General features: G+C 36.6%; 1 protein-coding gene, 1 long non-coding RNA gene and 1 pseudogene across 2 annotated transcripts; all 3 read left to right on the top strand.

Annotated features, from left to right (window-relative positions):
• The first annotated feature begins 4339 nt into the window (after window positions 1–4339).
• Window positions 4340–16303, top strand: LOC144424284 (uncharacterized). Its single transcript, XM_078113431.1, has 4 exons — window positions 4340–5740; window positions 6339–6502; window positions 8766–8953; window positions 12183–16303. Exons 1-4 carry the CDS (start codon window positions 4399–4401, stop codon window positions 12265–12267), a joined length of 1779 nt encoding a protein of 592 aa, XP_077969557.1. The 5' UTR covers window positions 4340–4398; the 3' UTR covers window positions 12268–16303.
• Window positions 16304–19475: 3172 nt separating this feature from the next.
• On the top strand, window positions 19476–21533 carry LOC144424556 (uncharacterized). Its single transcript, XR_013476759.1, has 3 exons — window positions 19476–19949; window positions 20521–20606; window positions 21374–21533. It is a non-coding gene; the product is annotated as an uncharacterized LOC144424556 (long non-coding RNA).
• A 1055-nt stretch (window positions 21534–22588) lies between these two features.
• LOC144424513 (putative small nuclear ribonucleoprotein G pseudogene) lies at window positions 22589–23189 on the top strand (annotated as a pseudogene).
• The last annotated feature ends 1215 nt before the right edge of the window (window positions 23190–24404 follow it).

Raw genomic sequence — 24404 nt, 5'->3', positions numbered from 1 at the left:
ACAGCTTGCAATTGAAACTGGTATTTTTAACAAAATTTGTAGACAAATTTGCAGATTGGGTGAAACGTCGTCTCCAAAAGACACAATAAAACCGAGAAGAGCCAAAAGAGTTTCTGGTTGACCTTCAGTTCTGTTACTGAGCAGCATTCTGCAATCTCCAATTTCGGTGAAAAGTTCGTGGCCATTGATGTCCGTGTCGCGAAAATTTACAAAATCTATGCAATCTCGACGAATTGTCGAAAACGGCATTGGGGTCTTTCAGCACACTATAAAATATTTTTGTAACTCTGCCGCAAAGTACTGTACTCTGACAACCACGAAATACAAAACCACGTATTACTCAAATAATGTATTAACTTCATTCAACCAAATTCCGTTGCCATTTGTCTCCAGCACAGAACTAATATCAACTTACATGGAAGTGCGCAGGCAAGAACTTAACGATACAGAACCACGTAATTAACCCGGTGCATTTTGTTACCTAACGTTAACAAATCAAATTTTGCTTTGTTTCCCGGCGAGATTTTTTAGCCATGTAATTACGATGGAAATCTGATCGTGCGCGAGCTATGTGCCTGATGACGTCGGCAGTCGACGTAGGTGGTCTGTCGTCTGACCAAGTGTGCTGTTTGACATATACTAAGACTAGATGTCTGCGCCGGTGCGATCTTGCTTGTGACCGTTTTGTTACCATTGTTGTGAAATTTTTGCAAGCCCCATTTTGGCGCCCGGAGGCATATGTACCCCATTGCCCGCCCTAAGCTACGCATCTGGAATTAAGCATTCCTCTTTCCAAAAATATTCGCAAGTCGCGAAGGTTAGCGGTTTGGTCTGGACTCAAACATGAGTCTCATCCATAACATATCTTGGCTCGGCGGTGTGGCGCATCGTGGATGAGTGGGTTCGCATCTTACACGGGGTTAGTTATGTGCGAAAGGATTGCTGGATTACCTGCCAGTATAGGGTGGTTCAAGTAACTGGCTGGTCGGTTACGACATCCTACACCATCAAGTCCATGCTTCCGAAAACAAATAACTGACTAAATAATCTCATTGGAGTATTTGGTTGTATTAAGCAGATTTTAGATTATAAAATGGACTGAGAATGCTACGCGCTGTGTGTTTCGGTATTTACTATTAGATTTGTATCTCGTGATATCAACATGATCAAGGCCCATCCACCGGAATTAAAGAAGTTTATGGATAAAAGATTGGATTTAAAGTTTGTGTTTGGCAGTCGTCGGGTGCGGTCGCATTTTTGAACGGCGCAGAAAGATTAGATTGACAACAATGAACCAGCACTTAAGGAATATCAACAAGTAAAGGCCGAAATATGAAATTACATGGCAGCATAAAGGCAACATACGGACATCATAACAGAATCGAAAGATGAATACAACAGGGATTGATTCAGATATTTTATTTTGTGACAAAGAGTATGATATACTGCTATTTCTAGAAATTCAGCTTGAATACTGAGTATTCAACTATATATGTGTAAATAGTTTGCAGTGTAACTTACAGTGTAACATTTTTAAACATTCATTTAGTGGCATATTTTTGATTTGTTCTCTCTGTGTGTATACCGGTACTGTTTTAACAATGTTGGCCACGTCAATGTATCAATTAGGCTACAGACCTGCTCACGTGTGATTAGTGTTTTTCCTAATAATTGCTTTTATGAGTGTCCGCACACCGAATTTGCCGCCATGGTTTTGCGTTTGTTTGTATATTAAACCACTTATCACCTTTTCCGCAATGCCCAATCTAGCAATCAGTGTAGTTATTCATGGCTTGGTTTTTCTTGAAGCTTTCATGGCTTCATGAGTATGACTATCGTCGCAAATTTATTACATTCCACTCCCCACATTATCTTTGCATGAGGTTGTAGGTATTGGTCATTATCAACGCAATTGTTGAAAGAGAGTACAACAGCCCGAAAGTTTATTACTATAGTGTATTTTGTTTTTTAAGTTTGGCCCAAGCCTCATTTAATTGGGCTTGTGTTTTTGTGTGCGTGCTGGTGGGCAGGCACATGAGATACTTCATGTTTTAAACTTTTTTGTAGGTTTTGCTTGCCCTCCAGAATTCTCCATTTTGAATTTAGGTTTGTTATGGAGTTTTCGAAATAAACTATCTATCTATCTATCTCATACCCGACATGAACGAGTAACCGGGCGAGAGGTCGTGGTTGGATTAAGCCGTATTATCGGCTTCCGTTAAATATGTAAATCATATCCTATCCTTTTAGGTGAAGCAAACATCATGGCAAAGTATACCTCAAAAGCAGGAACGTTTGTCAGGCTAAACGCCGTTTCACACCGCGTATTGCGTATTTAAAGGATTCGGATACCATGGTAATATTTTTTACGTGAATTAATTGTTGAAAGTTTGCCCATGTTGTGCGCTTCTCCATTTGATTCTGTTTTCGTATCGTGTTTACTAATCCTAACTAAATTAGAAAAATCTTATCCGTACCCAGACGAAAGCGCTTCTCTACAAATAATAATAACTATCAAAAGTTCGATCCTATGACTGACTTGCGGCTATGTGTATCAGCGTATCCAGCATTTAGCAGCCTTGTTGAAAATAAACAGTCCAATGCATAGTAATCCGATATACCGCGAGCCTTTGCCATTTGAAGATTCCACAGAAAGTGCACAACACTACATCTACCGTGTTTCCCCGAAAATAAGACCTAGCCTGATTTTTCAAACTGATTTTAATATAAGCCCTCCCCTTAAAATAAGACCCAGTCAATAACGCGAATTTTTTTTCGAACTAGTCGATAGTAGGAAATCTCGCCTACACTTTTAAAATGATTTCAGAATCTATGTTTTGCAGTTATTTTGAATAAAAACATGTTATTTATAAGTAAATGGATATCGGTTTTCATTTTTTGTTTATTTGAATTCCCCGAAAATAATTCCTGGTGTTATTTTTCGAAAGAAAATTAAAATAAGATCCAGTCTTGTTTTCGGGGAAACACGGTACAGTATATCCATTTCTTTATACTGAACTTTCTCTCACACAGAAAAGGCTTGATCTCTGCCTAGAAACTGACTTAATGACCGAATTAACGCTGAACATGCTCGCACAAATAAGCAACTACTCTGAGATGAAATTATTACATCATAAAGATCGTGATTTTATAACAATTCTATGAGCTATGACGTCATGAATATGCGGGGGGGGGGGTAAGTTGACGCAATGATGCCAGATTTAATGCAGGATAAACTGCAATGACGTTTTATTCCAATCGTTAGGTAATACATGTTGTATCTGAATGATCATAAATTCTCTACTCATGTTTTTTACCTATTTTTATTAACATAACTTTCCATCCTTGCATATCAGTTAAAATCAGCGTCTTTATTTGCCAATTCAAAGTTACTCGACTTGGCAACTTACACCGGGAGTTGGAGTGAAAGGTCAGAATCAGACTGTTGCAAATGTTGAGATTTTTGCAACACTGCGCTATGCTGCATTTGAAACTGAGTAATGAATGCAGTTATATTGTTATTCGATCAGTATGTTGGGCGATGGCAGTTCGGTTGGAATACCGTTATCAGCTTATGCGACTGACTCTAAGATAATGCGGAGTATTAGCAGAGTATGTTCATACGTTTGTTTTTATTAATCATTTTATTGCCTATTACAGTATTAAATGGAGTCGAAATAAAATTATACTTATAATGTGACAAATAGTACCGGTAGTATAGCCAAATTTTGTTGACCTTCGATGAACCAGTTGAATCCAATATTTTGTGTTAAGACAAGTGGCTTATAGATAGCAATCCTTACTTATTTATTGCAAAAAAGATCTGTGTTTTCTAGTTATAAAGATTTTGAGGAAATGCCATTCCAGAGACTTTAAAACAATATAATTGTTGTGACTGGAGAAAATGGAATGGCATTTTCTTCAGTCGCAATAATGAATGTACCGTAATTGCAGACTTATATTGTTCAGAGGACTGAGTTGGTGACCATTTCCGCTTTCATGATACATAATATAGCTTGGGAAGACTATTCAAATCTATCATGTTATATTGCGTAAAAAGTCCTGATGGGAAAGTTGTACGCAACCACAGGCAGTTTCTAAGCAATTGAACATTCTGGGTTCATAGCCATTGTTGGAAATAATAATAACAACTCGGAGGTCACATGTTTGTTATGGCGAGATTTCTCATTTGTTAATTTCTCTAGGAATTCAGACCACCAACTGTAAAGTAATATGCTGACATGAGCAATTCATCTAGTATGTTCAATAATAAAATGTAGTTTTGATTTGGAAGATTAACCACAGCCGTTAACAAAATGTATTATCTTTATGCAGGTGTTAGGATTGTTAATTTGTTATATTTAGTTACTGATCTGAGTAAGATTGAGCTGACTGATCATGAATGAAGATTACATTAAACAAACAAATTCAACCCAAGCCGGTTTGCTTATGACATCACTCGATAGCTTGAGAGAACAAAACATTCTCTGCGATTTTGATGTCAAAGTTGGTGACAAATCCTTTCGTGCTCATCGCTGTGTCTTGGCAGCCTCATCAGGATACTTTAAAGCGATGTTTACGAGCAAAATGAAGGAATCTCGTGATGGTTTTATCAATATGAAGGATGTCGATCAGAATGGGATTTCCCAATGTATAGAATTCATGTATAAAGGAGTAGGAAATTTGAAAATGGAATACGTTCAACAAATCCTGCAAGCATCCAACCTGTTACAAATGGTTGGCTTGACAAACTTTTGCTTCCATTACTTGAAAACCCATGTCTCTTCGACCAATTGCCTCTCTGTCATCAACTTGGCTCAAGCATACGATCGCTATGATATAAAAGAAAAAGCAGAACAGGTTTTGAAATCAGTAATTTCCTCTGAGATGTTCCCGTTCATTATCAAGACAGATCTCCTGCGTTACATAAAAGTTTCAAATGCGAGTTATCAAACATCATGGCAAGCTATGATAACATGGGCAAGAGCAAAAGATGAATATGCAGAGAGATGTTTTGCCGATCTTGTTACGGTCATCAATATCCAAACTTATCCGTTCAAATTTCTTCTGGAGACTGTGTTGGAAGAACCACTGGTGAAAAGTAATGACATTGCAGGGAATTCAGTCATCACTGCATTATTCTCTGATGTCAAGAATCTTGAGACAAATCTTGAGATTGACAACTGCTTCATCTTGAAGAATCTGGCTGAAACTCATCAAGTTACAAACTCAAATCCAGTGAAAGATGTCGTGAATCGATTCCTGGAATCAAATTTCGAACAAATCATTGAGAAAAAGGAGTTTTGTGATATCAGCAAGGATGGCATCATAAGGATTTACAAATCCCCAGACACAAAATATTCTTCTGAGACTGTTAAATGGCACGGAGCTCTTAGATGGATAAAGCATGATATTCAAAAAAGGAAAAAGAATTTTCATGAACTGTTCAACCTTCTTGACCTGAAAAAATTTCCCTTAAAATTTCTGGAAGAAACCATCCGCTCGGAAACTCTTGTCAATGACTCTCGTAAATGCTACGATAGACTTTTTGATGAAATATTATCTCGGGCAAGAAAGAGTTCACAATTTTCTAATCAGTCATTCCAGCAACCAACATCAACAAGAACTAGAGCAGATACAGAAACATCCCTGGGCAACACTGCATCAAGTAGTCACAGCTCTAGGAATGTCCAAGAACCACAGATGGGAGCAGTGGGTGGATACAGGAGTGACACTTCAGGTACAATCTGCATTTGTGTTTCATAACTGAGATTACTGAAGTAAGCACTGAGTCTGATTTCACTATGGATTGTTCATGTTTAGCTTATTGTTTTACATAATTCTGAACAATATTGTGATAATTTTTAATCCATAGAAAATATAAACACTGGTATAATATTTAGCATAATTAGGAAAATAGGTTACCTCAACTTCATTCATTCATTCCTGTTTTAAAAGTAACGAGGTTAAAACCAAATGAACCAATATCCAGTTGGTGATGACGCAGTGGTTGAAGCATTGGGCTTAGCCGTTGCCATTTCAGATTACACCTCCCTGGTTCAAATCCCACACCTCACCCAGGGTCTAACAGATTGGGTAGGCAATGTCGTTACTTACAGATAATAGTAGATTCTGACAAAATATTCAATATTACTCATATGCAAAAGCATTAGTAAAAATATAATACACGATTTGAGCCTAGCACTGTCGTGGGGGCTTATAAGATTTCATGAGGGCTTATATATATAATATGACAAAATGCCCTATCGTTTCATTCTAAGCACAATCAGAATCATGTCTTGTGATCATCTTTCACTAAAATAATTTTCAATTTACAGAATCTCAGTCTTCAAGTCAAGCTACTTCATTTGGTCTACGAATCATCAACCAACAACCACCTGGTGGAAGCATGTCAATGAAAGGGTTGCTTGAATCATTGCCAGGGTATGAAGGGTTCAGCACTTCTGTCATCACCTACTCATTCCCTGCTGGAAGTCTGAATGTGAGTCAAGTAATAAATTCCGTTGGTTTAATATTAAATTACGAATTTACTGGAACCAAGATTCTTGTTGTAATATTTTACATTGATTCTATGTTTAACGTTAAATCTTCCAAATACAATTTTCCTGCCCCCAAATAGCAATTGAATCCTAATTACACTTTTCGTTATTACATTGTTCACTTTAAACAGGGCCCTGCATAAGTAACCGCTAATGCATAAGAAGCTGCTATTTGTGGACTATAATTTTTCGTTTCGGAATTGCCTACTCAAGTTATTACATCCTGGATAAGGCAGTGGGCATGGGACTTGAGACCTTCAAATTATGATCCAACATAGCTAAGTCCAATGCTATAACCACAAGGCCATCACAACACCTTAGTGCTTAGATGTTCTAGAAATTTTTTCCGATGTTCCCAGAAAGCAGTTTTTTATGTTGGTTTAATGGCCCCTTGCAGAATTTACCTCTACCAGTGCTGATGTCCAAAATAAATGAATATATTCACAATTGTTTATATTACATAGAGCAAATTCTTGATTTGAGGTTTTCATTTCAAAATTTGTCTTTTATTAAAGCATTTTATTATTGAAGAAAAATGTATGACTTACTTTAAGACTTTCTTTAAAATCTGACATTGCAAATTGCAAAATCAATCCAAGCTGTGTTTATATCAGTTATTCTGCATTACTGAATTGAATTTCCACATATGTAATTGTACAGTAATTTTCACAGACTCTTGTTGGACATGGCCCAATTTAAAATATATTTAATATTGGAAAAAAATATTATTTAAGAATTTATATGAAATAGTAAATTAGGTTTTTCATTTTGGCAGTAATCTTCATAATTTCTCTTAAGCCTGATAGTTTTGTCCGACTATAAGATTCCAAACGCCTAAAATGACAAACTTACCATATGAATTTTTCTATGAAACGTTTGTCATGTCTTTTGTTCCATACAAGGCTATGTATGAGCAGCCACTGATACGCAAGGCACTACTATTTATTGTAGTACTGAAATCTGTCTGGTTGCATTGTCACCTAATTTATCTTACACTCCTACCTATTTCATTATATACTGAGTAATGTGCTTGAATCCAAGATTTTTAACCTGTGATGCTAACGTAGTTTGGCTACTTCTCTTCACATTAATCTTCAAATCCCAAATCGACGATCTCACCAACGAGGTATATAAATTGGCAAGCAATGCTCTGCCTGAAAAAATGTTGGTCGTTTAGTTTTTTCATAAATGACCTCTTACATACCAGTGGATTTTCTGTGTATCAGTAATATGTTAGTGTCATCATATTCTAACTCTGCTCCCAATAATAGATATATTATGTTTGATTTCTTTCTTGGAAAATTAAAACTTTTTTTAATAAATTATGTGAAGGCAACTCTGAACAAGGTGCCACTGATTCTATGTTTTCTGAGGTTTTTTTCTTGTTTGCACCGGAAAAAAAATATAAAATGTAAAATATTTTTGGTTCCAATGTGTGCCCTTCTCAACTGGAAATCAAATTTTTTGATAGGCAATGTTTAGCGAAATAGATTCCAATTGTCAATTTGGATCTTGCTTTAGGCCGAGGGTCGGCAACCTTTTGTCACTTGCGGGCCAAAATTAAGGGTTGCAAGTCATCGGCGGGCCACACATATTTTTAGAAAGTTGAAAACCGAACGGATGATACTTCTTACAATAAAAATCAAGCAGTGATACTTGTCACGAATAAAATATAGGTTTATTTCCTCATTGCATTGCATCTATAAAACATTCCATTTGAATATTTTCTGCGCCATTGAACACTTTGCACTTAGGATCAACTTTTCTGCATTTTGTTGTCATTTGTCCAATTATATATAAATTATAGGCTCATTTAACGAGTAATTGTGAATTATATACTTAAGTCTACACGTGTATCACCATAAATTTGTGACATAAAGAATATAATCATCAAAACAGCTGGTTTTTTACTATAATTCAGTGAAGTGTCCGGCCGATAATTTGGCCCGCGGGTTGTAGGTTGCCGACCCCTGCTTTAGGCCTTAGCTTGTTTTCCGCCTTGTTCAGAGTGAGTATTTGATAACATCCTATAAAAAGAATGATTTTGCAACTGTCTGCTTCTAAGGAATCATCATTTTTATTCGAAACGATCCTGAGTTGCAGAGATTTTAGTTTAAAGCTCAACATTTGACCTGGTGTTTATATCAGTTTTGAATAATTATCAGAGATGGAAGTTTAATAACTTAGAGATGTTTATTTTTGCAGGGTGTTTCATATGAGGCAAAGAAGTTCACTGAATATTTGCCTGCAGACCTCTACCTCGGGAACTTGCTCCAGAAAGCATTCAATACAGGATTGCTCTTCAAGATTCAGATAATTGAAAGCAGCCGAGGAGAGATAATATGGAATGATGAAATTCCTCATAAGACTAACGAACTTGGAGGTCCAGATAAGTAAGTTTTCTGATTAAATATTCTAAAATATGCACAATTGTTATAAGGATTGACTGGGGCCCCAACTAAGTAATATCAAGTACAGATGTATTAAAAATTCAGTTCCAACAAAATTTGAGATTTAAAATGTGAATTGTAAAAATTAAAATTGGCGCTGCTCTGTAGTATGTGCAACAAGATGGCGGACACCTGAACATAGTATGTGTACCAGGTTAGGGTTAGGCCATAATTTTATTTCAATTATCCTTGTTTTATTTCGATTACGTGTTCGGGGACCAGCCAAGTGACTCCTGTAGTATTTGTACCTGAAGTTATGGCCTAACCCCAACCTGATACACATACTGTGTTCCGATGTCCGCCATCTTGGTTCACATACTACGGGAGTACCTTAAAATAAACCAAATCAATATTTATTTTCCAAACTGACCTTCCATGCAAAGTTAGAAAAATGAACTTGCACATAAAAAGTCCTCTTGATTTCAAGCAACGTTTGGTTTTGTTTATACACAATTTTATACACCTTTCACTCTGAATATGGCTCTATTTAAGCAACCACAGCATCTATCAAATTTCAGTTGATGGGTGAGGGATGGCCAGGAAGCGTTTCTTCTATTCCTGATGAATATTGACCATGATTTGTCATGCTGTTGCAAAATGTTAGGGTGTATGTGACTGAGGGTAATTTCCTAGTGACAATCAGAATCAACCATTATGGTATTCAGGCTTGAATTGTCTGCAACGTGACTGTAACCAGGTTCAACAACCAACTGTTGTTTACTAGGTTTCTCTGTTGTCACATCTGTCATTGGAATTATGGTTGCCCAATTTTTTAACTATTTGATCCGTATTCCAGTAACAACTAAATTTTCTGCTTCCCTGTTGTCAATGTTTCATTGGGCATCCAACATATAAATTATAGTTAGACTGAGTGGCGCAGCCAGGGGGGGGGTTTTCGGGGTCGAACATTTTTGAATTTTTTTGAAAACAGAAAAAGTCGCCGATAACGCGTGCAATTGCTTTCTGCTAAAATCGCCGTATGTTTTCATCAAGACGGCGTGTTATTTTGGCCGTAAACGCCTTCTCGTTGGTATTTATTCTCTCTAAATCACAAATTTGTGCCACGGGAACAATTATACTTATTTTATTTTTGTACTCGCACGGAATTGTGAAAACTGAAAAAGCGTGCAATTGCCTTCTGCTAAAATCGCCGATTGTTTTCATCAGTGTGTTTGTTATTTAGGCCGTAAACGCCTTTACGTCGGTATTTATTCTCTCTAAATCACAAATTTGTGCCACGATAAACATGATGATTATTTTATTTTTGTACTTTGCAAGGAATTGTGAATTCGGTGAGAGTTATTATACGTTCATCGGCGGCGAGGCTCTGAAGACAAATAAAGGAGTAAACCAGCGATCTAAATTTGACTGAAAATCGACAATATAAAATACTGAAAACAAAACCGTAAACAATAGGCTATAAGATTTGTTGAGTCCCGCGACAGTCTAAAAACACTTTTGAAAATCGCAAAATTTCGTGTGCCCACGGCACACATCATGTTTTCTCGCTGTTTAGGAACATACTGCCATTAAAATCGAAACACAGTTAATTGTGGGTGGGATCCATTACTTTAAAATTGTCGTCGAAAATTTTAGTGTTATCATTAAACAAGGTTTTCCCTGTTAGTGATGATATATAAGATAATTAATCTGAAGTATATCCATCAATTTTTATTCTACTGAAATAAATTTTACTCCATGAGAATTAATAGCAGATTTACGGATTTCTCGAAAGCTTTTATCTTTAAAAATAATCGGAGTGGCAGCATTGCGATTGAACGGAGTCAATGTTACAAGCACATCTCAAATTTGTCGAATTCGCAAAATAGAAAAAATACGGATAGGGCAGTTTACCACACATTTTTATGCGGAATTCCGTGGTATTATGTCGGCGCAACCGCAGGTTAAATTGAAGACAATTAATTAATAAAGTGACGTAATCGCGGCGACTGTTCGGCGTGGATTTCGAGGCGGTGAAGTTGTATTTTTGATTTACTGGTATACTTTATATCTATTTTCATTGTATGATGTAAAATTGTACTAAACGTGATTTTATATCACATATCGAGATTTTACTAATGGCGATAACGAGGTCACAAGATTGCAAAAATACGTATCAAAATTAAATATATCAGGCAGCTTATCTCATTGTTTTATGTCCACGGCAGTAATGTTTTTATTTTGACGTAGAAAGTCGAGACCGCGAGTGGCGTTGGGAACAATAAACTTAATATATACGTAAGGATATTTTAGAATCTCGTAGTTGTCATGAATTGAATATTTTACGCGACAGAAGCTGAAAAGGCGGCTCTATTAACGAGGGCATGATCACGGTGACTGTTACAGACGGCATTAGTAATTTCCGATTTTGAAACCCCCCCCTTTTAAAAATCCTGGCTGCGCGCCTGGTTACACTTATTACACTGCTTATTCTTAGAATTCTATTATAAACGAGATCTTTGAGTTTTTATATATACGACGCTTATCAACACATTTTGCTATGAACAAAGCCCTGTTTAAGCTTCCACTGATATGTAGCAATATTTAAGGAGCTAATAATATTTGGCAGAACTAGTTTTTTTTTTGGTTCGGCATTACCTCCCAATGTTTTGGGTAGGGTGATGGCCATTGGATTTGAACCAAAGTTGTGCAGTTTGCGATGCCAACCCAATTAAGTTTAACGCTTCAACCATTATGCCATCGCGCATCATGAATATATATTTTATTTGGTGGTTTTACAACTTTGGTTTGATCAGTGCTCTGTTCAAGCAGACAGTAAGACTTTGGGGCATTACTCAGTTTCGAAACTCTAAAATGATCAATGTTCGGCGAAGCCTTCCCTTGCAACATGAATAAGGTGTTGGGCTTAGTTAGTGATTTTGATGTTTCATATTTTAGTACAGTATCAATGAAATCGAATACCTGAAAAAATTACCTGTTTAGACATCCATCTCTACCTCTGAGTAAAGTTGACTTGACATTCTTTATACACATCAATATATTTAAATCTCACACACACAGGCATCGCTAAGTTAAGCGTTTGTTAGTACTAAGGAGTCAAATATTTGTGACTTTCAGTGTTCTTTAATCGAACATCTCATTTTTTACAGTTAATTGAAATCAGACTCATATGCAACTACCATTATCTCTTATGCAATCTAATCTTTTTCAGCAATGTATATCCTGATCCTTACCATTGTATTAAACTTTGTGATGCACTGGAGGCAAAATTAGAGGCAGCAGGAATTGAATTTTAACAATAGATGATCAACAATGGACGTTCAACACTATCCGGACAATACTATATTGTCTCATCCATTGATTTTGTAGTGTCATTAAAGTCTCATTATCAAGCATTTCATCAAGCCCCTTATAAATATTATAAAGTTCGGTGAACTGCAATATCAGTCAGATTGACTCAGATATCTTTAAAGGACATTTTATATATCTCAAGGCAATTTTCAAGATATCTTTAAAGGACATTTTATATATCTCAAGGGAATTTTCAAAATAAAACAGCAAACTTTAAGGGTACAATGGTAAAAGATAAGTTCCTGTCATTACCGGAACAGACCCTAAATCGCCTGAACGGGGTGGAAAATCCATCTAAACCTACCGTAACTACCTGTAGCTATATAGTGCATGATTGCCACCAGGTAAACTCATGTTGATATTACATGAAGCACAACCGGTGTTAGCAAAACGATGTAATTTGCCGACGTTTCGAATTTCTATACAGAAAAAACTTCATCAGGGCATGATATGGGAAGGACACAAGTGGATATATATAGAGCAAGAAAAAGAAAAGTATGAAAAAATTATCATGGGGTCAACTCTAATCTAAAAGGAAACGTCGGCAAATTACATCGTTTTGCTAACACCGGTTGTGCTTCATTTATTATCAATACCTGTAGCTATCTTGTAAAACTTGTGTAGGAATTAAAGTCTGCGGAATCAAATACTTACAGTACATAATCAACAATCGACTTTGAACACTACGTGGACAATTTAATATTAGAATCCCTTCATTGATTTTATAGTGTCAAAATCAAGCATTTTATCAGGCCACTTACAAAATATTATAAAGTCCAATGAACTGCAATATCAGTCAGACTCGTCCTTGCGTATTTAAATCAAACTTTATTCTGTTCATTTGAGAATGATCAAGAATTGTATTTGGCAATATTTTTCTATTATGCTCTATTATTTCTATTATTTCAGTTGCTTTTTTCAGTATTATCTCTTATACTAGTATTTTGTTTTGTTGTTAGGCCTTTGAGTAAGGATGAGAAGATTCGGTCGGTCAGAGTTTACAAATCTGTAAGAGAGAATGAATGTTTTTATCACGCTCCTAGTATTCATTCCTTTATAGGTGAGCAAACATGTGCTCATTTGTGTTTTTCATTTTCTTACGTTTGTGGGGAAGAAAACACGTGCCTTATCATCACGTTATCATTCAGGATAAAGATGTTTCAAGACTTTGCAAAAGTAAAAATGCATTTTTATATTCATTGAAAAAAAATGATGCTTTGAGTCAAGTTTTTGAATAACTCTCACAAGTTTTACTCTAACTGACTCAGTGATTCCCAAACTGGAGTTCACTGACCTTTTGGGGTCATGAAGCACTTTGGAGGGTCCGCTAAAGAAACTTATTATGTGGCTTATAGCTTGAGTTAATACAAGAATTAAGTGCTCAAATTTGCAAATACACATTTGTCGCCTTTTGCTGCTTTGTAATCAGTGCTGGAGAGGCTGGTTTTTTACAAACTCTTTCTATCATGCCGCCCCATTGTGATGTCACAGAGATGTGGGCCAGTGATAATTGCGATATATAAGTTTTGTATTTATCCTGGTGAGAAGGCTAGTTGAGCACTCTGTTATCAGCCCGGTTACCGAAATCTGATCTATGTTCAGATGTATCATGAATTTGCTTGGCAGGGGGAGCTGTAACCAACTAGATAATCCCACCATAATAGCCTCCATTAGTTTTTCCAATGCTTTTTTGTTGTAAACTATATTTCAGCGGTACCTGTGTAATTATGATTTATCAAGTATGTCACAATTGTCTGTGTATATTTTTTTTCATGTTTATATGCTTACATCTTATTCAATGCTGTTTTGTCTGGTCTGAGTATTGTGGTAACATCCGAATTTGTATTATAAGACTCCCGGCCACCCATCGCATCTGCAGGAAAAAATATATCTCTTGCTCTCTTTTTCGGCTATTAATGATCTGCAGTTTCAATCAGATTTTACTTGAGAAATTAAACGTTCAATTAAACAAAAATTTTCAAATACTCAACACTGTTGTTGAGTCTGTTTGGGAATACTGGTAATATATAAAAAAAAATTTATTTATATTTTTTTTCGAATTTTGACCAACATTTCATGTGTTTCCATTATTTTTCAAAGTTTCTTGTTCTTTAGTTCAGGGGTATTAGCCAACAAAATCCTTCTTATTTTGATCCTATTAAGTTCAGTTTGACAGAAACACTCAGCATTCATCAATAACAAGCGTGTTGCTCGCTTTCTGGTGCATCGAATTATCTGCTTTAGAAATAATTTTCAGTTTATTTTATGAAACTTGAAAAGAATTGAGGAATGGATAATTTTGTAATTTTACACTTGTTCTGAGCAAGCATATGGACAAGCAGTAACTTTTAAATAGCGAGCATGTTTGGAAATATATCAAGTCGTTTGTGTTCAACACAATTCTCTGTTTCTCTAATAGAAATGAGAAAAATATTCGCTGTTAAAGGCAGAGCTGTCGTATTGACCTATGATGTATTTATATATATATTGATATATTTTTACTGGTCGCGCGGATTATCTTTTGACTTCTAGATCCAGAGCCATAATTTCAATTTCCACTTTCCATTGCCTTTCAAATTCCAATCCAAAGTTTTCTTCAAAACAATTATTACTTCAATATTGCACACACTAATATGCATACCATCTCACCTTTCCATATCTTCGCATCATTCTGATATATGCAGGGGTGGCACAAATTCACAATAATATACCACTTGTTGTGACTAGAGTCGACAAATGTGGACAATAAGTGACATATTGTTTTTTATTATTTTTCCAATTTCACTTGCAGTAGTATATAGTCCAATTTTATATCTATCTTTCTATTTTAGTATAAGCAATTTTCTTTACTATTATGCTTTTTTAATCATACTTGCTGCTTCAATCATATGTAGTTCCATGCTCTGCTTACGTTTTATCTGATATCATTCAAGTCTAACTCTTGCCACTGATAACATTGACTCATATTAGAAAGTTCAATTTAGTTTTTATGAAGAATTTTCACTCTTAACAAGGCTCTGTAAAAGCAGTCACTATTTTTGGAAGGAAATCTATCCGATTTGGCAACCCTGGAAAAGGTGGAGGTTGAATCAGAGGTATTTAACCCACAATGCCGATATAGTTAAATCTTTAATACCCACTAGGCCAGTGATTCTCAACCTTTTTTCTTTCGTGGCCCATTTTTGTTGCCAAAAAATTCTTGTGGCCCACTAACTTTTCATTGCAATGAGAAAAGTACAAGAAAATCAAAATGGACATTTTCACTTTAATAATTAGAACGAAAATTACCACTTAGTAGCAGAAACAGCTTCGTCATTGATTGCTGCTACAATCAAAATTAACTATTGTGACATAAATAAAACTAGCATTCTTTGGCCCACCTCAAAATCTTTGTATGGTCCAGCAGTGGGTTGAGAACCAGTGCACTAGGTGAACGTTTTTTTACCGTGGAGGATTTCTTCCCCAGGGTGGGTTTTTGTCGTTGTTGGGGAGGAACTTGAATTTGCTGTGGTATCACTAATTTTCTTTAGTTTTAATACTATAATACTAATTTATGAGCATATTGTAAACCACTTAAATTGTACAAACGCCAGAGTGCGACTTGTGCATAAATAACTAGCTTATGATTCATTAAAGTAATACTTATGACAAGGGAGGGATAGACAGTTTCTAAATTTGCAATGGGAGGAATTTAACGAAAAAGTTACTTATAGTAATGAGAAAGTGTCCAATGGAAGACTTGATCTTTTTCTCAATTTGATGGGAAACTTGGTTTCTGACCTATTATCAATGATATTTATTTCACAAATCATTCAGTGATCTGCCTTACTATTGGTGCTATTCATATGCTATGCTGATATACATTGTTAGATTGTTATGTAGCGCTTATTATTATTTTTTATACAGATCTAATGTGAAACTATGTATATATGAATTGTTCTAACACAGTTTTGTAAAATATATTACTAATTTACTGCTCTACGAACGTTGAATATCTAGAAAAAAATGTATTCATCCGGTCAGCCGAACTCTTACCGGCAATCACTAGGTAAAACAAAGTAGTCGTCTATCAGCGCGTTACAACAACTCCACGGTTACACCCGCTCCAGTAACCAAAGCTTATTTCCGCGATTACACCCGATTTTTAAGTTGAAATACTCTAAACTGAGTTAGCGATTATGTCAACAAAAGACAAAAATAAATTATATATATAGTATTCACGTTTTTAGCATATTTGCTCAAACTACTTTGCACCCTAAAGCGCCGTAGTCATGGTAAAGTTCCCATCCAGAAAAAGGAGAATGCAAAATTTAAAAGAATAAAATTGAACATACAGTGGTACAGCGGCACAAAGCGATCTCCGTCGATATTTGCACAGTACATAATAAAGCCGTACCTCACTATCAAATAGCCAAGCACGGGGCAATATCAGGGCGTCTGTTGGTATACTGTCCACCCATGGCTCGTGTTTTCTTACATCTCTGCAAACGACACGTGTAGACCCGGAAAAATCGCTGTTTCACTCGAGAGTAGAGGTAAGATCGGCCCAAGAATTCCAGCCAGACCTGACCCAGGCCCGTGGGAATTAAACCTGACCCGAGCCCGACTAATTGCCTGGATTTGCAGGCCCGAGCCCGAAATTTCGTATTTTGTTTAGGAGTTCATTGAATTCGCATTGCAAGAGTTTAGTACAGTATGTGTCGTGTTGATGAGGCAACTTCTGTTTTTTTTTTGCAGACCACGGTCTCTCGTGGCCAAAACGCCTCATTTTAAAAAAGTGAGCGATAGAGAAGGCCGACCCGAACGTAATGATTGACATTTCATGTATTGAACACGCATTTCACGGGAAAAGGGAAGCTCCGCGGAACCAAACGTACCTAAAGTAATCAGTTATTTATCCTTCCACCAATGGAAGGCGTAGCCAGCATATTTTGCGACCGGGGCAAACTATAAAATTGGCGCCCCGACCTCCACGTTTAATCATATTTTCTATTACATTTACTTGTATATGTAAAAACAAATTATATATGTAAATTCAAATTTATAAGTATTTATATATTTTATTATTTATTCTAAAATATATGTATATGTGTATTCAAATTTCAATGGAACATTGTATTTAAAAAAGAAGCAAAGCTATACAAAATATAGCATACCATGTTCATAATGTCCGACTCAGTTACTGTCAAAGATGATAGTCTACAATAAATTTATTTGATTTGATTTCACTGTTGCAAACTGGTTAAAACGTCATCAAAATTTTTTTTTTTTTTTCAGTGTTTCTTTTTCAACAATTAGAGGTGCAAGATCACTGAGACGATCCTGTCCCATTGATGCACGCGAATACGACAAAATAAGTTTCAATTTGCTGAAAGACCGTTCACAGCTTGCAATTGAAACTGGTATTTTTAACAAAATTTGTAGACAAATTTGCAGATTGGGTGAAACGTCGTCTCCAAAAGACACAATAAAACCGAGAAGAGCCAAAAGAGTTTCTGGTTGACCTTCAGTTCTGTTACTGAGCAGCATTCTGCAATCTCCAATTTCGGTGAAAAGTTCGTGGCCATTGATGTCCGTGTCGCGAAAATTTACAAAATCTATGCAATCTCGACGAATTGTCGAAAACGGCATTGGGGTCTTTCAGCACACTATAAAATATTTTTGTAACTCTGCCGCAAAGTACTGTACTCTGACAACCACGAAATACAAAACCACGTATTACTCAAATAATGTATTAACTTCATTCAACCAAATTCCGTTGCCATTTGTCTCCAGCACAGAACTAATATCAACTTACATGGAAGTGCGCAGGCAAGAACTTAACGATACAGAACCACGTAATTAACCCGGTGCATTTTGTTACCTAACGTTAACAAATCAAATTTTGCTTTGTTTCCCGGCGAGATTTTTTAGCCATGTAATTACGATGGAAATCTGATCGTGCGCGAGCTATGTGCCTGATGACGTCGGCAGTCGACGTAGGTGGTCTGTCGTCTGACCAAGTGTGCTGTTTGACATATACTAAGACTAGATGTCTGCGCCGGTGCGATCTTGCTTGTGACCGTTTTGTTACCATTGTTGTGAAATTTTTGCAAGCCCCATTTTGGCGCCCGGAGGCATATGTACCCCATTGCCCGCCCTAAGCTACGCATCTGGAATTAAGCATTCCTCTTTCCAAAAATATTCGCAAGTCGCGAAGGTTAGCGGTTTGGTCTGGACTCAAACATGAGTCTCATCCATAACATATCTTGGCTCGGCGGTGTGGCGCATCGTGGATGAGTGGGTTCGCATCCTACACGGGGTTAATTATGTGCGAAAGGATTTCTGGATTACTCGCCGCTATACGGTGGTTCTGGTAACTGGTTGATCGGTTAGGACATCCTCTACCATCACGTCCAAGCTTCCGGAAACAAATAACTGGCTAATTAATCCCATACCCGACGTGAACTGCTGGTAACCGGGCGAGAGGTCGTGGTTCGCTTAAAGCCGTATTATCGGCTTCCGTCAAATATGTAAATCATATCCTATCCATTTAGGTGAAGCAAACATCACGGCAAAGTATACCTCAATAGCAGCAACGTGTTTGTCAGGCTAAACGCCGTTTCATACTGCGTATTTAAAGAATTCGGATACTATGGTAGGATAGGATAGGATAGGATTTACATATTTATCCCGGGGGAGAGGAAAGCCGATAAGACGGCTTATCCATATGGCGAACCACGGCCTCTCGTCCGGTTACCATTCCAAGTCGGGTATGGGATTAGTTTTACTGTATTGTTTGTTTTCGGTAGCATGGACTTGGTGGTGGAGGAACCACCCAACGACGGCGAGGAGTCCAGCAATCCTCTCGCACATAACCATCCCTGCATGGGATTCGAACCTGCGAACCCACGCAGAGTAATTAGAGGTGCGGTGGCGAGCGTATTCCTAACGCTTAGCCCGTTGAGCCACACCGCCGCGTAATAACTTTTCGTGAATCAGTAATCAGTAGTTTATTTTCTCACCATACTAAATGCACACTTGATATACAAATTGCAATAAATAAATAAAAAGGCATTTCAGGGTGAGGGGAGCCGCGAGAAACCAAATTTGGTTATCGAGCAGCGGCACCCATAAGCAAGTCTAACAAGGAAATAATAACAAAAAAAAGTCGAACTGTGTATATACAGTATCATATATACGTTAATTTGAAAATAAATATAAATACGTCAAGGCATTCCAACCAGGTATGCCCAGTAATCTCGCGTTTCAACAACAACAAAACAAGAAACGACTCCGTGCACCAATTATCTAAGTAGCCATGACGATAGCTGCAAAGTAACAATGGTACCATTGTGAAGTGACTGTGGTCGTATGTAGAACATTGTATGGTGCAGGGCTACAGTTGTTTAGGTATCAATGGTAAAAATGAAGTTTCACGAACAGGAAGCCTACCAGTAGTATGGTATGCATGCAAGTGTAGTACCGGTAGTCATAAATAATTTAACCTTTTATGGTAAGAAAATTGAACTTCAGTGTGTAACTGGAAGGCACATGATCAATGAATAAATGGTATTCTACAAGATCAAGGTAGGATTAAATTTCATGTGGAACTAACCACTTCATACAGAACATGGAAAAAGCAAAGGTACAGTCAGTTTATGACATAACGATGCCAAATGTACAAAGATAAAAAAAAAAAAAAATTTACAATCGAATATGGTTTAACATTAAAATGATGTTATTAAGGGTGCCAGTGACCAAGATCTTAGTAACTTAGATCAGGCTCAAATATTACCAACATATAACTGACTATTTTACATGACATCACAGTGCATGAACTATGCATGGTTTCTTCTTACATGATATCCTCTCATTCACACAGTGGGTCAATCAGAGATGAATCAAATATGTAAAAAGAAACAATTCATAGTAGTAAATAGATAATAAAGAGGTCATGGTCAGAAAAGACAATATGAGCTTTGCATTGGGAGCATGACTGATTTTAAATGCATATAGCAGGACAATTGTCATTTAATAAGAGAATGATACCTAAAATTTTTGATTCAGGTCAATATTTTAGCAAAAGCTCGCCCTTTGATATATTGGGTTAAATTAAAAATACAGTAAATACTTTTTGTAAGGCTGGGTCCATGTAACATACATAGGTAAGAATATTTGTTTGATTACACGATAAATTCCAAAATGAAATATTTCAGGTACTCTGGATCAAGTCGACAGTGGAGCTGGCAATGGCGAAGAAAGTTCTGAATCCACTTTAATCGGATGAAAAGGCAGCAGAATGGTAAAGGGAAAGCATGAATTTTTTGTATTTAAATTTAACGGTGTCATAAGATGAATGACGAAGGCTTTGACCTATGCTATTCCAAATTACAACTCCCCTGTATTTCAAGGAGTTTTGGCATTTGCTTGATGAAAATCGAGGGACAAATAAATTGGATTTAGTCGATGAGCGTGTATTATGCTCATGCACGTTACTAAGCATGACGAAATAGTCAGCAAAAGCTGGGGGCAATTGGTTGTTGTTAAATTGGTGCATAAGTTTAGAAATCTCTAGTTTGTAGATGTCGGACAATTTTAGAACCCTGGTCTTGTGGTATAGGATATTCAGGTTAGAACGAATAGATGCCCTACAGAGAATTCTAACAGCCCTATTTTGTAAAATCTCTAATTTATTCAAGTTTGTTTTGGTAGCGGAACCCCATGCAGCTAAGGCATATTGGATATGACATTGAAAAAGAGCCAAATATACTGTTCGCAGAGTCGAGTCGTTTACATAATGCCTTAACTTCCCTAGGATCCCGACTGATCTTGACAATTTCTTATGCAATTCATTGGTATGAAAGTTCCATTTTAATTGATTGTCAATATCAATAGTGAGGCCAAGGTATTTATAAGAGTGAACAATTTCAAGAGGGATACCTGTAATTTTGATTGAGATGTTCGCATGTCTGGCTAGAGATTTGTGGCCGAATAACATGACTTTGGATTTTTGTATATTCACAGTAAGTTTATTGGAAGTCATCCAATCATATACTTTATTCATTTCAGTGTTCACCTTGTCTTGGAGAATACTCGGATCTTTTGCACTGTAGAGCAGGCAAGCATCATCAGCAAAGAATTTGCTCAAGAAATTGGAGCAGTTAGACAGATCATTTATGTAAATTAAGAAACCAAGAGGACCTAACACACTACCTTGAGGAATTCCGTGATGAATGGGCAACATCGGAGACTGCTGAGAATCCACCTCCACATATTGGAATCGACCCGAAAGGTAATTGCTTAATAGTTTGCCTGTAGCACCTCGAAAGCCATAGTGTCTCAGTTTTTGGGAAAGAATACTATGGTTGACAGTGTCAAAGGCTTTTTTTAAATCGAGAAAAATACAGCAGACAAATTCGCCTTTGTCAATTTTATCATAAATAAATGATGTTAGATCTAAATGAATTAATTGTTGAAAGTTTGACCATGTTGTTCGCTTCTTTATTTGATTCTGTTTTCGTATCGTGTTTACTATTCCTAACTAAATTAGAAAAATCTTATCCGGATCCGGACGAAAGCGCTTCTCTACAAATAATATTCAATAAGAAAAGTTTGATCTTACACTGACTTGCGGCTATGTGTATCAGCGTATCCGGCATTTAGCAGCCTTGTTGAAAATAAACAGTCCAATGCATCATAATCCGATACAGTATACCGCGACACTTTGCCATTTGAAGATTCCACAGAAAGTGCACAACATCTACCGTGTTTCCCCGAAAATAAGACCTAGCCTGAATTTTAAAACTGATTTTAATATAAGCCCTCCCCTTAACTTAAAATAAGACCTAGTCAATAACGCGAATTTTTTTTTCGAACTAGTCGTTAGTAGGAAATCTTGCCTACACTTTTAAAATGATTTAAGAATCTGTGTTTTGCAGTTATTTGAATAAAAACATGTTATTTATGAGTAAATGGATATCGGTTTTCATATTTTGTATATTTGAAAATCTCGTAATTCCCCATTTTGTAATTTGTTTTTGATAAATAAAAATTTAGGACATTCCCGAAAATAAGTCCTAGTGTTATTTTTCGGGAGAAAATTGAAATAAGACCCAGTCTTGTTTTCGGGGAAACACGGTATATCCATTTCTTTATACTGAACTTTCTCTCACACAGAAAATGCTCGATCTTTGCCTAGAAACTGACCTAATGCCCGAATTAACGCTGGACATGCTCGCACAAATAAGCAACTACTTTGAGATGAAATTATCGCATCATAAATCATTCCGTTCCGACCGTCGTCGGGTGCGGACGTGTCAGCTTGAAAAGACTAGTGAATGCTACGCGTTGTATGTTTCGGTATCTGTGATCTGTATCGCGCAATATCAACATGAGCAAAGCCCATCCACTGGAATTAAAGAAGTTATGGATTGGATTGGATTTAAAGTTAAATGGTGGACGATTTGTCACGGGTGTATTGCAAGGTTTCGATCCTTTTATGAATCCAGTCGCGTATGATGGAACAGAGCGTAGAAAAGATGGGATCACTGCACCTGTTGGAATGGCTGAATGGTGGTCGTTCGTGGAAATTCGATATTAATGTTGGAAGCATTGGAACGGATGCAATGATTTTAAAGTGAACATATCGAAAACGACAAAAGAACCCAATACCCCAATCCATGATTTGTGCATAGACTGCTATGGAACATTCAACCCATTTACCAAGCTTGTTTTTTAGTAAAAAAAAATTTGTCATTATGTTATTTTTGCAATATAATTGAAGTAGGCCCACAACATCACCATTTTTCGTCAGCGAGTGTTTTTTAATCCATATATCTGTATATGAAAAGCACATACACGTCTCACATTTTAATTTGAATTATAAGATATTGCCCGATGTCACATCGTGTTTTTGTTTTATTGTGTTTTGCCTGTTTTTGGGGGACGGGCACGTACTTGTACGTATTTAACTTTTTTATTAAGTTATGCCCGTCCTCCAGGTCCTCTGTATTTTGTTTGTCCCTTTGTTGTTGTTTTGTGTTTTGTTTGTATCAGAGTGACCGAATAAAATTGATTGATTGATTGATAAAGATCGTGATTTTATAACAATTCTATGAGCTATGACGTCATGAATATGCGGGGTAGTTAAAGCGATGATGCCAGATTTAATGTAAAATAAACCGCAATGACATTTCATTCCAATTATTAGGTTTATACATGTTGTATCTGAATGATTTTAAATTTTCTACTCATGTTTCTTACTTATTTTTATTAACATAACTTTCCATCCTCGCATATCAGTTGAAATCAGCGTCTTTATTTGCCAATTCAAAGTTACTCGACTTGGCAACGTACACAGGGAGTTGGAGTGAAAGGTCAGAATCAGACTGTTGCAAATGTTGAGATTTTTTGCAATACTGCGCTGAGCTGCATTTGAAACTGAGTAATGAATGCAGTTATATTGTTATCCGATCAGTATGTTGGGCGATGGCAGTTCGGTTGGAATACCGTTATCAGCTTATGCGACTGACTCAAAGATAATGCGGAGTATTAGCAGAGTATGTTCATACGTTTGGTTTGTTTTTATTAATCATTTTATTGCCTATCAAATCTGCAACGTACGTTACCCTATTATCGCCACTTTCTATTACAATCCATCCGAATTCCATCCACTTCTGGTAATAATTTCTCTATATTGTTTCGGAACATTAGCTACAGATCGAAGAAAAAAATGCCAACAGCAGCGAGTCGCGAAATGAATTTGCTATAGCGACACCTCACGAACATAGTGGAAATGTTGGTATGGCGATAATAGAAACTACGATTATCCTATTATCGCCACTTATGTCAAACTTTTTTTTCAATAGCTTTTCTCTTTAAATACATAATCATTCGCTATGAAATTTTCAATGATTGAAGAGTGTTGCTGCTGTTAGAAGGTTATTACTTTTATTTATTTCAAACATTTATGTAGGCCCTACGAGATTTGTTTTTCACTTTGAAGTTTTATATGATGACGTCATCAAAATGTAAAACTTGCGCATCGTAGCATGGCGGTTCTGCGATCACATTGAGGCGATCTGGCGGTCAGCGAAATCGG

Source organism: Styela clava, chromosome 6 (assembly GCF_964204865.1).
Source record: "Styela clava chromosome 6, kaStyClav1.hap1.2, whole genome shotgun sequence".
Taxonomy (NCBI): Eukaryota; Metazoa; Chordata; class Ascidiacea; order Stolidobranchia; family Styelidae; genus Styela; species Styela clava.
The sequence above is the reverse complement of the archived record's forward strand: the minus strand, read 5'-3'. Positions and strand labels throughout refer to the sequence as shown.